The 15,412-nt window shown below is 41.0% G+C and overlaps 1 protein-coding gene across 1 annotated transcript in view; it reads left to right on the top strand.

Moving 5' to 3' along the window:
• Positions 1-10,861: 10,861 nt before the first annotated feature.
• Positions 10,862-15,412, top strand: part of CDC42BPB (CDC42 binding protein kinase beta) — a 32,601-nt gene continuing 28,050 nt past the window's right edge. The window contains exon 1 of the mRNA XM_031935712.1: positions 10,862-10,967. Coding sequence (XP_031791572.1) covers positions 10,862-10,967 — 106 coding nt within the window. The remainder of the gene's footprint in view (positions 10,968-15,412) is intronic.

Raw genomic sequence — 15,412 nt, forward strand, 5'->3', positions numbered from 1 at the left:
GTTTTAAAAAATGAGAAATATACCCAGGAAATGCTATGAAGACAAAATTCAAATGCACATATGCCTGATAATAAGAACTACCAAAAATAGAAAAGAAACCTACTTTCTATTCGCTGGCAATTTCCTGTGAGTGTGACTATGGTCTGGGCACCCAGCAAATGCAGGATCATCAGCCTCAGGATCATGAGGCTTCAACAGTCCTCAACTTGATTAACTTGCCAGACCTTCACCCATGCTAAATCACACATTTTTCCTGGTCATTTTGTCTCCTAGATTTCTACAGTCTGCAAATTCGGCATAAATAGGGAATATTTGTTTAGGTCTCTGAATTGCTGATGAACCTGAAGCAATCGCCATTAATGCTCCCAACTCCTAGTAGTTCTAAGTCTTTGTATCAACCCCAGCACCTTCTTGTTTAGTTCTTTCATTTTTTAACATTTATTTTATGATACCCACATTGCTTGGAGGAGGCCCTTAACTATCCCGTGTCTGCTCCATTTTCTTGTGAACCACTCTCATTTCCTCATCATCTAAAAGATTCACATGAAAAGCCAAGGCAACACAAACTACACAGTTTCTAAAATATTTGCCAGATTGCTCACAGGAATTGTACCTGGGGTACAGAAGCAAAAGGTCTTCTCGTTATCACTGCACAGGCCACGAACTAGGTAAGGTGCATGCGAAACAATGTCCATCGGCATCAACGTAAACACACGGCAGCAGGACCTGAGCAAGGTGCATGCTAAGCAGTGACCGTCAGCATCAACAGAAACACAGCAGCAGGGCTTCCGTGTGTAGCATCGGCCTCCCCATCTGGAGAGCCCACTTTGCATTTTAAAGAGAGAAAGGTCAGTCTCATTCTCAGGGTAGAGAAACTTTACATGATCAGGGATCCAGTGCATGAGGAAAGCTGTCCCATCGGAAGCATCCTACTTGAGGCTGGGATCACCTGGAGCCATCTGTGATGTGTCTATTGTGAGCTGTGGGTCCAGCATCCTCCCAAACGTGCTCCTCCCTTCTGCAGCACATGAAGCCAAAGAGAATCTGCAACTTCAGTCACTCTCCTAGTCCACGGGCTAATGTTGTTCACGATCCGATGATATCTGTTAATGATATCACTCATATCACAAAATGATGCCACTTTCCACGCTATCCTCCCTATGCTAGTTGTCTAGTGAATTCCCCTCCCCAGCCCAAACCCTGGGCTACCTTCTGTGTGGCTCTTGTGTGTTGTGTGTTGTTTCTGGACAACTGTCCCCTTTGGTGGCGAATGGGAGTGTAGCAGCCTCGGCTCAGAGGACACAGTGCAGGACTGGATGCACATCTTTTTACTATTATTTTAGCTATCACAGATATAAGTTTCATATTCAGGTCATTGTTCATTATTTTTACTTGTTCTTATTCAAAGAACAACTCCTAGGGAGCTGTGTCTGTCATTTCTAAATTCCATGGATCACTTTCGCTTTCTGCTCCTTATTGGAGTGCACACGCCATCTCACGCCATGCGCTTCTGTAGCCATCCGGGCACTGAATGTCTTCTATCCCACCCTTTCTCATCCTTTGATACTATAAACAATGCTCTAGCCATGTGTGGTAGTCAGGGTCTTTCTAGCATTCTCCACCTCTGATGTAATTGTGTTGACTGTCCCAAGACCATCCTCAGGCCCCATAATCAATAGAAATAAGTGACTCAAGACAAGCTGTTATTCTCACGGGTGCAGCTTTATTATAGCAAATGAATATGAATTAAAATGAGCAAAGGAGCCAGCGGGAAGGCCCTGAGAATCCAGGCACAAGATCCCAGATGTTTTATCCCTGAGGACTCTCTTGTTCCCCGTCCCCCCAGCAGAGATGAATGACACCACGTGTGAAGCATTGTCCACCAGGGAAGCTCACCTGAGTGCTGGGGCCCAGTGCCGTTTATTGGGGCTCGTCACAGATGTGTGTGGCACCTGCACGACTGAGCTCCAGTGCTCAGAAGCCGGCCCCTTGAGCAATAATAGGCATTCACCGGAAGTCATTACAGAATGACCTACTATAGTGTGGACCCAGGCTACACACACAGAGACACAGACACAAAGAAACAAAACTACATTTTAACTAATAAAACAATCATATTATTAAGTGAGATAAGAGGAATGTTTTGGAAGTGATTGCTATGGTTATGACCTTGATGGTGTTAATAACTTTGCAGATGTACACGGACTCCAAACTCAATGAGTTAACTATGTTAAATAATGTATAGTCTTAGAGATGTAAACCTTACCTTAATAAATTGTTTAAAAATATTTCCAGGAGGAGTTTGCCAAAAAAGCAGACACCATCTCCCAGGAGCTGAATATGGACCTGGCTTGAGAAAGTACTTTTTCAGTAATCTTCAGGGTTTGCACAAACCAAGGCTGCTCAGTAAACACTTTCCTGTACATGAATATAGGTGAGATGGAAACAAGCTGTTGGAATAAAAGGCAAGGCTCAGAAGAAAAGAGAGAGGAAGTGGTGGACAAGGTATGATCCCAATGTGGGGTGAGTATGGATGGGAGGTGCGGCTGAGAGCCTATGGATGGACAAGAATGTGGACCAGGGACAGCAGGAAAACAAGACAAGGGGGGTTCTTCCTGAGCCAAACCGGATATTTCACGCAGGGCGTGGGCAGCGGCTGTGCACAGGCAGGTGCCATGGGGTAAGGGAGCCACTGGGGTACAAGACCCAGGACAGAGCATAAGAAATACAGACATTCCCAAGGTAGCAGGCACAGAAACAATGACTGACAAGTCTCTATCTTGGTCTCCCATCCACATATCAAAGATAAAGTTAACTAACTTTCCCATCTGGGTAGAAATGACTGAATCTCTGAGTAAGGAAGGACATGAGTGGTGCTGCCAGGGGAAGCAATGCTGGACCTTCCAGCAACCCTCCTCCCCTCACACTGCCCTGCCTGTCCTCCCATCCCCAAAGCACGGAGGTTCTCACCCTTGTCCAGTGGTGGGAGCCACACTCAGTTCCTAGAACCCTCAGGAGGCTTCCTGACATAATCAGCTGAGTCTAACAAAAAAATGGCATTTACAATCAAATTTTCTATGTACATGTTACCAATGTGTTCTTGAGGCTTTAGAGTAAATGAAATAAGTGAAAAAAGACTTTACAAGCAATAGAAAAATCAACAAATCTAAGAGCGTTTTTTCTTAAAAAAGACAAATTATTAGCTAGATTAAGAGAAAAAGAAAGAATCCTTTAATAACTAAAATCAGAAATAATTCAGAAAGCATAAGAATTGATAAAACTGAAATTTAGAAGCAATTCGAGATGATTCCTCTGACATTGTTCCAAGTTGTCTCAATCTGCCAAGTAGTAATGGCATTTCTTGTCTCAGAACCCAGAAGAGTCCTGAAACACACAATTATTTGTTTAAATTGTCTTTATCACTCTCTGACAAAATACTCACACATAATAATCTAGCTGCATGAAAATAAAAAAATAACTAGTTTAAAATTAGAACAAGTCCCAAGTAAATCAAAGTTAGCATGCGGTTCATAAAGTGATAGACAGGAGACACGGCTGAATACGAAGAATGTGTTCATATCTACTTTGTGTCAACATCAGGAAAATACTATGTATATTATTTAGGTAAGAGTCCCATTGGGAGCATTGATTTAAGATTATACATTGGTGGGTAATACCTCAATAATAAAAGTAGAGGTTATTAACCAGTAATTTGTATTACTAGTACAAACTTTAATTTAGGATATATCCTTCTATGTGTTGCGAAATCAACTCAGAAGACAGAAAACATTGCACTTATTAAGGCTTTGTAATAAATTAAAAATTAGAATTCAGTATGTTTGTTTCTAGATGGCGCACAACTTCGGAATATTTTTGCAAACAGAGATGGTTCTTATGTTTTCTGGAAATCCTATCAAAATGGACAACAAGGGAAGAAGCTCCCAGATGAATTTCTACCTACTAGAGAACTGATTAATGTAGTTTTTTGAGTTACTTTTTTATTATACTTTAACTTTTGGGATACATGTGCAGAACATGCAGGTTTGTTACGTAGATATATATGTGCCATGGTGGTTTGCTGCACTCATCAACCCATCATCTACATTTTGTGGTTCTCCTAATGCTATCCCTCCCTTAGCTCCCCACCCCTGACAGGCCCCAGTGTGTAATGTTCCCCTCCCTCTATCCATGTGTTCTCATTGTTCAACTCCCACTTATGAGAACATGTGGTGTTTGGTTTTCTGTGCTTGTGTTAGTTTGCTGAGAATGATGGTTTCCAGCTTCATCCATATCCCTGCAAAGGACATGAAGTCATCCTTTTTTACGGCTGCAGAGTATTCCACGGTGTACATTTTCCACATTTTCTTTATCCAGTCTATCATTGATGGTCATTTGGGTTGGTTCCAAGTCTTTGCTATTGTGAACAGTGCTACAATAAACATACGTGTTCATGGGTCACATGAGACACAGTAGAATGATTTATAATCCTTTGCTGATATACCAGTAATGGGATTGCTGAGTCAAATGGAATTTCTGGTTCTTGATCCTTGAGGAATCGCCATACTGTCTTCCACAATAGTTGAACCAATTTACACTCCCACCAACAGTGTAAAAGTGTTCCTATCTCTCCACATCCTCTCCAGCATCTGTTGTTTCCTGACTTTTCAATGATGGCCATTCTAACTGATGTGAGATGGTATCTCATTGAGGTTTTGATTTGCATTCCTCTAATGATGAGCAATGATTAGCTTTTTTTTTTATGTGTCGTCTTTTGAGAAGCGAGTGTTCATATGCTTTACCCACTTTTTGATGGGATTGTTTGTTTTTTCCTTGTAAATTTAAGTTCTTTGAAGTCTCTGGATATTAGCCCTTTTGTCAGATGGATAGATTGCACAAACATTCCCCCATTCTGTAGGTTGTCTGTTCACTCTGATGATAGTTTCTTTTGCTGTGCAGAAGCTCCTTAGTTTAATTAGATCCCATTTGTCAATTTTGGCTTTTGTTGCCGTTGCTTTTGGTGTTTTAGTCATGAAGTCTTTGCCTATGCCTATGTCTTGAATGGCATTGCCTAGGTTTTCTTCTAGGGTTTTTATGGTTTTAGGTCTTACGTTTAAGTCTTTAATCCATCTTGAGTTAATTTTCATATAAGGTCTAAGGAAGGGATCCAGTTTTAACTGTCTACATACAGCTAGTCAGTTTTCCCAGCACCATTTATTAAATTGGGAATCCTTTCCCCATTGCTTGTTTTTGTCAGGTTTTTCATGGATCAGAAGGTTGTAGATATGTGGCGTTATTTCTGAGGTCTCTGTTCTGTTCTATTGGTCTATATATCTGTTTTGGTACAAGTACCGTGCTGTTTTGGTTACTGTAGCCTTGTAGTCTAGTTTGAAGTCAGGTAGCGTGATGCCTCCAGCTTTGTTCTTTTTGCTTAGGATTGTCTTGACTATATGGGCTCTTTTTCGGTCCAATCTGAAATTTAAAGTAGCTTTTCCTAATTCTGTGAAGGAAGTCAATGGTAGTTTGATGGGAATAGCGTTTTGGCAATATTGATTCTTCCTATTCATGAGCATGGAATGTTTTTCCATTTATGTCTTCTCTTATTTCCTTGAGCAGTGGTTTGTAGTTCTCCTTGAAGAGGTTCTTCACATCCCTTGTAAGTTGTATTCCTAGGTATTTTATTCTCTTTGTAGCAACTTTGAATGGGAGTTCACGCATAATTAGGCTCTCTTTTTGTCTATTATTAGTGTATAGGAATACTTGTGATTTTTGCACAATGACTTTGTATCCTGAGACTTTGCTGAAGTTGCTTATCAGCTTAAGGAGTTTTTGGGCTGAGACAATGGGGTTTTCTAAATGTGCATTCATGTCATCTGCAAACAGAGACAATTTCACTTCCTCTTTTCCTATTTTGAGTACCCTTTATTGCTTTCTCTTGCCTGATTGCCCTGGCCAGAACTTCCAACACTATGTTGAAAAGGAGTGGTGAGAGAGGGCATCCTTGTCTTGTGCCGGTTTTCAAAGTGAATGCTTCCTGCTTTTGCCCATTCAGTATGATGTTGGCTGTGGGTTTGTCATAAATAGCTCTTATTATTTTGAGATACTTTCCATCAATACCTGGTTTATTCAGAATTTTTAGCATGAAAGGGTGTTGAATTTTGTCAAAGGCCTTTTCTGCATCTATTGAGATAATCATGTGGTTTTTGTCTTTGGTTCTGTTTACGTGATGGATTATGTTTATTGTTTTACATACGTTGAGCCATGCTTGCACACCAGGGATTAAGCTGACTTGATCGTGGTGGATGAGCTTTTTGATGTGCTGCTGGATTCAGTTTGCCAGTATTTTATTGAGGATTTTTGCATCGATGTTCTTCAGGGATATTGGCCTGAAATTTTCTTTTTTTATTGTGTCTCTGACAGGTTTTGGTATCAGGATGATGCTGGCCTCATAAAATGAGTTGGGGGGAGTCCCTCTTTCCCTATTATTTGGAATAGTTTCAGGAGGAATGGTACCATCTCCTCTTTGTACTTCTGGTAGAATTCGGCTGTGAATCCGCCTGGTCAAGGGCTTTTTTTGGTTGGTCGACTATTATCAATTACTGGTTCAATTTCAGAACTTGTTATTGATCTATTCAGGGATTCTACTTCTTTCTGGTTTAGTCTTGGGAGGGTATATGTGTCCAGAAATTTATCTATTTCTTCCAGATTTTCTAGTTTATATGCATAGAGGTGTTTATATTATTCTCTGATGGTAGTTTGTATTTCTGTGGGATCAGTGGTGATATTCCCTTTATCATGTTTTTATTGTGTCCATCTGATTCATCTCTTGTTTCTTCAGTATTAGTCTGGCTGGCAGTCTATCTATCCGGTTGATCTTTTCAAAAAACTACCTCCTGGATTCATTGATTTTTGAAGGGTTTTTCCTGTCTCTATCTCCTTCAGTTCTGCCCTGATCTTAGTTATTTCTTGTCTTCTGCTAGTTTTTGAGTTTGTTTGCTCTTGCTTGTCAAGTTCTCTTAATTGTGATGTTAGGGTGTTGATTTTAGATCTCTCTTGCTTTCTCTTGTGAGAATTTAGTGCTATAAGTTTCCCTCTAAACACTGTTTTAGCTGTGTCTGAGATTCTGATACATTGTGTCTTTGTTCTCACTGGTTTCAAAGAACTTATTTATTTCTGCCTTAATTTCGTTATTTACCCAGTAGTGATTCAGAAGCAGGTTGTTCAGTTTCCATGGAGTTGTGCAGTTTTGAATGAGTTTCTTAATTCTAATTTGATTGCACTGTGGTCTGAGAGATGGTTTGTTATGACTTTTGCTTAATCCAAATGCTAATGGAAGCTTTAAAGAAGTTATTACATACACCAAACACTGTAGCTCAATCTAGTTTATAATATTATCTAACCATGCAGAGCATTATCATTGTTCATATAAGACAGAATCAATCTTACAATCTTCTAGAAATGTTTTACAAATGGCATCTCTATATAAAAATGATCAAATCTTTAATAAAATGTAAAACTCCCTTGGCCAAATGTTCTCGCACTAGCACTATGGAATCATGGTCCTCTCCTCAGGGTGCATCAGTTATTACCCTATGACTTGGCAGCTAAAATGCCCATATGTTTATAGACTTTACCCCCAGAGATCATGTTTGCTCCATTGCATGCATGTGTTACAAAATACTGGAAGTGATTCCTGTGTGATATCCACTCCAAACATGAAGAGTTTGAGGTGGCCTTTTTACTACATGTTTTCCACAGACTCTTGTGATCTTCAGCAAGGAAACTGGAAGGAACATCTGCAGAAAATATTGCTCCTGAATCATATTGGAAGGAATCTTATACCAAAAATTAGCTGGGTGTGGTGGCAGGCACCTGTAGTCCCAGGTACTTGGGAGGCTGAGGCAGGAGAATGGCATGAACCCAGGAGATAGAGCTTGTAGTGAGCCAACATCCTGCCTCAGCTTTCCGAGTAGCTGGGACTACAGGTGCCCGCCACCATGCCAGGCTAATCTTTTATCTTTTTAGTAGAGACAGGGTTTCACCATGTTAGCCAGGATGGTCTTGATCTCCTGACCTTATGATCCGCCCACCTCGGCCTCCTAAAGTGCTGGGATTACAGGCATGAGCCACCGCGCCCGGCTGGAAAATCTTTTCTTCTAAGGTGAGATGCAGCCCCCACTGGAGAGGAAAACACCAGAGAGTTTTAAAAAGGAAAAACCAAGGGAAGCTGAGGAGCTTCTTGATAGGGGACGCACCAGAGTCCGCCCGGCTGGGGTGAATCGCCACAGTTCCCCAACAGGACGGCAGGCTGGAGCCCCAAGTCACTGGCCACTGCAGCGTGGGAGCAGCATGAGCCATCTGCAGTGGCATTGTCTCCTCTGGCAGCAGCCTCCATCCAGAAATCCATCTCACAGTCTGTCCTCACAGGAACCTGATGCCAGAGCTGTGCGCTGAAAGTATTTGGACACCGGTATTTTGTGGAACTGAATATTTTTCAGGTCTTGCTGGAGGTCATTGTGTGTGAACTTGATGGAGCTCTTTCTTATGGGCTTTTTTTCTAAGTGTAGGAGAGCATGGCCTGCTTGACTGCTGGCTTCCAGCACGTGGCATGCAAACCCATGCCAGGGTGTGTAATTCACTGTAGCCCTTGACAGAGTATCAGGAGATAAAAGGTCGTTTTTAAATATTCTGTTTATTACCCTCAGCCAATTAACTTCTATCTATAGTAGAAGATATTTTGCCAATTGTTTTTTTAAAAATGGAAAAATACCTTGCTCTTTAAAAAGTCTTTTAGAGGCACAGACTTCTCACTTTCATTACATTAAAATCACTAAAAGATAGAAAAAGTGAAATTCATATGTGAAAGAAATTTTCTTTTGGCAAAATACTCTGTTTTGGTTTGAAATGTTTGTGAATTTTCCATGCATGTGTCCAGATGCATATGGAGTTTATTCATTCAATTAAGTTAAAACATTAGATAACATGGTACATTAAAAAAAATATTGAGGACACATTTTGTTTCTGTCTCTTTAACTGAGAAAACTGGCTGATGTCTCCTGTGTGCGAGCACCATGCAGCTGATGCAGATACTGTTGAACATCATCAGCCTAAAACCCACATGCAATGCTGTTGCTGCAAAACCACCGACTGTTGAAGACACAAACCACAGAAACAGAACCCCTTTATAGTCCTCACTGTGCAACTGGTGACTTTTCAGAAGATGAAGATTAAACATATTAATCATAAATTCAAAGTATCAGAAGAAATACTAGGAGATTCTCTAACCTCTGCTACCATGACTTTTTTTTTTTTTTTTGGCAAGATTCGTGAATTGTTGTAAATAAACTCACAGAGGCCAAAGTGCTCACCTGAAGTCATCCAGAAAGAGGAATACTGCTAATCCCCACGTCTGAGACATCTGTGTTTTCTTCAGATAACACAAAAATTAAAGATAAGGGAGAGAAAGACAGAAAGAGACAGAGAGACAGAGAGTTGGAGCTAAGAGGAAACACTTTCACATTTTGCCCCCCAAAATTCCCAGTGAACATTACCATTGCCAGTGGGTGAAATCCAAGGCCCTGGCTCCAGGATCCTGCTCTTTCCTTTGGTGACTCCTGTTAAGATTTCACATAGAAACAACATGGAACTTGTTACACTTCTCTGGACAAGTCATTATGCTCATGCTTTTGGCTCACAGGCTCCACTTCCCTGGACACCCCTTCACCTTAAGCTTCAAGTAATTCAGTTTCACCCTTCAGAGAAGAGCTCAGCTGTCACTTCTTCTAAGGACACTCCCAGGCCACCTCTCCAGCAGAAGGGCCCACACCTTGCTCTTTGCACATCTGTCCCTCGAGGTGCTGCTGTCCTCTGTAGAGGGTGGGATCCCGGGAACTAGAGCCCTTCTCATGCTGGGCATTCAGTAAGTGTGTGCTGAGTGTATACAAGTGTGGCGAGCTTGCACAACCTTACAATGTGTACTCTCATGTCTGGACTAGATCCCCATTTTCATTCTTGGTAAAATGAGTAAGTGAGGCTGGGTGACCCATACTCTCTTTTCAACTCAGAAGTCCACATTGAGCCTGACATCAAATAGCTTCCCAGCCAGCACCAGGCCAGGACCCAGGTTGTTCAATGTGCCTGTGTCCCCCACAGAGTGGGGAAAACATGGAGAAGTGGGACCAGCTCTGCACCTGCTCCCCAGTGCCAGCCAGCAACTCCAGGCTCACAGAGCCAAGGCAAAGGCACCTGCAGGAGATCTTGGTTATTCATTAGCTGTGATTGGACTGGGAGGGGAGTATATTCACTTCTAATTTTCCAGGGACTAGCATGAGACAGTACAGTTTGAAATGTGGTGTTTTTGTGTCTTGGCCAAAAAAAAAAGGCCTTTTTACCTTCTTATCCTTGGAGCCACTGGCGTTAACTATGGGCCTGAAAGTTTAAGAAAACTTGAACTATGTGAACCAGTATTCTCCAAAGTAATATTTTGATAAATAGTGTAATTCTCAGCAAAACCATTGCTTAAGTGGGCAAAACTCTAGAGGACAGGAAAACACTCTTGAAAAAAGGTGGTGATGCCCTGAAATTCAGCAAACTGCAGGGGTACATGTTGTTTTACCCCAGGTCAGAGTGTGTCAGTCATCACTCGATGCCACTCACAGACCACCAACCTCAGAATACCTGGGTGTAAATGTCTGTACAAAAGTTATAACATAATAATGTAAATAATTTTACAGTATTATTAATAATAAATTATTATTTATATTACACTTACATAATGTAAAGACTATTAAAACAAGTTTGTCTTCAAAGAATGGCCTTGGTTTCTGTGGGCGCTGTCTCCTCAGTAGTGCATTCCTGCTAAATCATGGACAAAACCAGTCTCCAGGAGCTGCAGGCTGCAGCAGCAGCTTCTCATCTACGTCCTTCACTGTATGATACTGTTGTTGACTTTGAAACTTTTGACTCTTTCGGTCTAGTTTTATCAACAGAGCTAGTATTTCATGAGGATCTACTACATACCAGCTTCCAGAAAGCTAAATGCCTTTTGTTTGTTATTATTCACTAAATACAAATCACAACTCTCTTCTCATTACTCATGCAACAAAATTTAGCTGAGGGAGATTGAGTGACTTTCCCAGGGTCACACAGCTACTAAGAGTAGAGTCGTGTTTAGATTCATGTGGGAATGCTGAACACAGAAATGAACCAGTGAAAATATCATACATTCCAAAAGCCTACTCAAGTCATTTGTTCTTATTTTAAGGAAAATCTTTATGCTAATTTTAAACTGAAACATCCTTCTCTTGCCTTTGACATCAGAGCCTCAGGGCCTCAGGCCTTTGGCCTCAGAATGAGAGTTACACCATTGACTTAACTGATTCTGAGTCCTTTGGACATGGACTGAGCAATGCTACCAGCTTTCCTGGTTCCCCAAGTTGGAGACAGCCTATTGTGGACTTTCTCAGCCTCCATAATTATGTGAACCTTTCTCATCTGTCTCTCTACATATAACCTATGGATTGTGCCTTTCTGGGGAACCCTGACTAATGTGATTACAATAATACAAAATTCACTAGTTTATATTAGAAGACTTGGTTTTTGTCTTTACCCCATTTGATGTTTGTGTTATAACCGTGTTTCTGGAAAATGGAACAAGTTTTTATCTTCTTCATATGAGGGCTAAAGCTTTTTTCTCACCAGTATTTTTGGAGATTTTTAAGATTTTCAAGATTTTCTTTTGACATATAATCTTATGAAACTGAGAATTAAATTTCATTTTTTTCTATTTTATTTTTCAGGCTCAGGTGTTTGCTTTTGTAGATCTCTGAGCACATTGAGAGCCTCCAAGGTATGGAGTGAGGTGCCTAAAGTTTCATTGATTATAGGGAGTTGAGAGACTCAATTAGGGAAGGAAAGGTCTAAAGGAGGCAATTTGGAAGATCAAAATTTTCTCAAAAGAACCATTAAAGTTCTAAATTATTATTGGTAAAGTCATGCAAACAGGAAAGGAAGTAGACAGAATTAGCTCCATATTGGTGGAACACACAGTCAGCAGAGGTTTGAGAAGGGAGAATTTAGTCAACTGAGAAGTTTCCATGAAAGGAGCAAGAGCAAGATCACAGAGACACCATGAAACAAAAAGCCAGGAATAACTTCCAACCCAAGAGGAGAACAGAGAGGCCTCAAAACGAAAGCTAGGATAAGAAACTTCTAGCCCAAGAGTTACCTTTCAGACAAAGAAGCCTGAGATTCCAACCCAGCTTCAGAGAGTACTCACTCAAAATGTTACTCAAACTGTAGGCTTTTTAATGACTTAGCCATGCATGCAAAAGGCATTTCCTAAGGTGGCACAGAAGACAGAGCCCCCATATCCAAAGAAGCCAAGGAGAAAGAAAGATCCCTGTTTCCAGAGCCAGTGGGCAAAGGCAACAGAGAAAGAGACAAGGGTCCTTATGGGATGAGACCCTTGCAGATTTAGACTTATACAAACTCCTGAGAACTGGCAGGATGACAGCCATAAATGGGGTACCAACATTTCTACTCATTGGATTACAAGTCCTCAGGCATCCAAAATGATTAACAAAATGGAGATTTCTAGGGCTTCCGTGGGAGACTATGGAAGGTCTTTTTGAACTTTTTAATGCTGTCAACTGAAGAATGATGAGCTTAATAAATTTGGAAAGGAGAGATTTCATTATGTTTTTGTTTTTTTGAGTCGGAGTTTCACTCTTGTTGCCAAGGCTGGAGTGCAGTGGGGTGATCTTGGCTCACTGCAGGCTGCATCTCCCACGTTCAAGTGATTATCCCGCCTCATCCTCCCTAATAGCTGGGACTACAGGCATGCACCACCATGCCCAGCTAATTTTTGTATTTTTAGTGGAGACGGGGTTTCACCATGTTGGCCAGGATGGTCTCGATCTCTTGGTCTCAGGTGATCCACCCGCCTCAGCTTCCCAAAGTGGTTTGATTACAGGCATGAGCCATTGCACCCAGTGAGAGATTCATTTCCTATAAAGGGTTGCAGCCTGCAGGATAGTCCTGACAGGCTAGGAAGCATAACCTCCAGCCAGAAGTCAGAAACAGACACTTCAAGGGAGAGGTAAAGGAAATAGTAATTTATACTGAGTGGTGTGGCCAAATACACATATTTCATAAGCTCTAGGAGGAGTCAGGCATATTTCTGAAAGGAGAAATGCATGCATGTGCAATTGAGTTTCTTGCTCCTTCATGGGTCCAATGTACAAAAAAATGGCAGTGTTAGCATGATCCCAGGGTGGAGTTTTCAGCCCTCTGACATTAAAAGGTGAAGCAGAGGGTATGAAAACTCGCTCTGTCCATCCTGTGTACACTGTCCAGAACCTCTCCGTCATGGGTGGTCTCTTATCAGGCAAGAGAGGAGAGGCAGCTTCAGGCAGTTGGTTGAAATCAGTGGTGGAGTCTTTTGAAAGGCTTGTTTCTGTTAAATCTTTAGGGAAGAAAGCCTCATCATGCTTAGCAAAGGAGGGAGTATAACGAGGTGTATCTGACCCCTGTAATCCCATCCTGCCCAACTTGTAATAGGGGAGGAAAAATAATTTTCTCTCTACCTTTACAGAATTCTAAGATGGGACCCTCTGTAAATCCGAGAACTGAATTTTGAAAGTCACTCTGGGATCCCCTCAGCTAAGAGTGGGTCTGTTCAGTGATTTGGGAGCTTAGGATTTAATTTTCATTTATCAGTGCTAATGGGAATGAGTAGGCTGTCTTCCTGGCAGCTGAATTTTAAAGAAACTCCTTGGATGGGGTTAATGGCAGCTGTATTTTCTGGGAGCTCTGCTTTAATTAGATAAAGTAAGTTCTGGTAAGATTTCTTTCTTTATCTTTGGCATCTCAAACGTTTTCATTTAAATAATCTTTATAATAACTCTTTTTTTTTTTTTTTGAGACAGAATCTTGCTCTGTTGCCCAGGCTGGAGTGCAGTGGCACGATCTTGGCTCACTGCAAGCTCCGTTTCCCAGGTTTATGCTATTCTCCTGCCTCAGCCTCCTGAGTAGCTGGGACTGCAGGTGTCTGCCACCACACCCAGCTAATGTTTTTTGTATTCTTTTTTAGTAGAGACGAGTTTTCACCATGTTAGCCAGTATGGTCTTGATCTCCTGACCTCGTGATCCACCTGCCTCAGCCTCCCAAAGTGCTGGGGTTACAGGCATGAGCCACCATGCCCGGTCCCTATGACAACTCTTGATGTCTGAGTGGGTTCCCGTACAGTCATCTGTTGTAAGACTTTCTGCTTCCTTTTTTTCCTTTGGTCATGATGAATAGGGCTTCTGTATAAAATTGCATGGTAGCTTTTGTTTGGAAATAATATGAAAGTAGCTGTCAAAATACTTATGAATGTGATTTTTGGATTGTAAGGTGAGACTTGTCTAGCTTTGGGAAAAACTGCCCAACTTGTAATAGGGGAGGAAAAATAATTTTCTCTCTACCTTTATTGAATTCTTAGATGGGACCCTCTGTAACAAATTACAGATTAAAATGAGAAAAAAGTAGACAAGTTTAAAAACATGTATACTTTATGGATACATGGGAGATACTCAGGGAAAAATGAGTAAATCCCCAGCAGGTGGCTTTCAATTCAAGTGTACATGCTATCTTCAACTTAAAGAAAGAAGATTTGAGGCTCAGTAGTGGGGAGGTAACAAGCAAAAGCACAGTAGACAAGGGTAAGTTTTCTTATACAGACTTAACTCCATGCGTTCTCTGTTGATAAGACTCTTTAGTGATTTAGTCATCCTTGTCTTCTTGGTTGGTGCCGAGAGAGAGAGAGAGAGAGATCTTTAAAATGGGGATTTCGTTTATAGATGTAAGTTTTCCTTACACAAGGGTAACTTCTACTCTCTTTTCAGAACTTCTTTTTTCAGCATTTTTTCGAAGTAATCAGCTCAGAATAAGTTTACGCTAAAGGGACATATTTTGGGGTGGCATATTCTCGTTTCCTACTATCATATTTTGGGGTGGCACATTCTGGTCTTACACACTGTCTTCCACCAGCAATGAAAAGAGTTCTTGTTTTTCATCCAGCAGTTTGTAATTTTTTTAGAGTTTAGCAGTTCTAACAGATATAGACCAGCTGTGCTATCTCATTGTGGTTTTCAGTTCTCTAGTATGTTGAGCATCTTTTTGTATGTTTACTTGCCATCCATAGATCGTCTTTGGTGAGGTGTCTGTTCAGAACTGTGTGCATTTTTAATTGAGCTGTTTAACTTATTGTTTAGTTTCAAGAATTTTGTATATATTTTGAATACAAATTATTTCTCAGATCTGTATTTTGACAATTTTTTTTCAATATGTGGCTTGCTTTTTGTTCCCTTAACAAGGTCTTTTCCAGAGTATAAACTGTAAATATTAAGAAATCCACATTGTCATTTCTTCTGC

Source organism: Piliocolobus tephrosceles, chromosome 6 (assembly GCF_002776525.5).
Source record: "Piliocolobus tephrosceles isolate RC106 chromosome 6, ASM277652v3, whole genome shotgun sequence".
NCBI lineage: Eukaryota > Metazoa > Chordata > Mammalia > Primates > Cercopithecidae > Piliocolobus > Piliocolobus tephrosceles.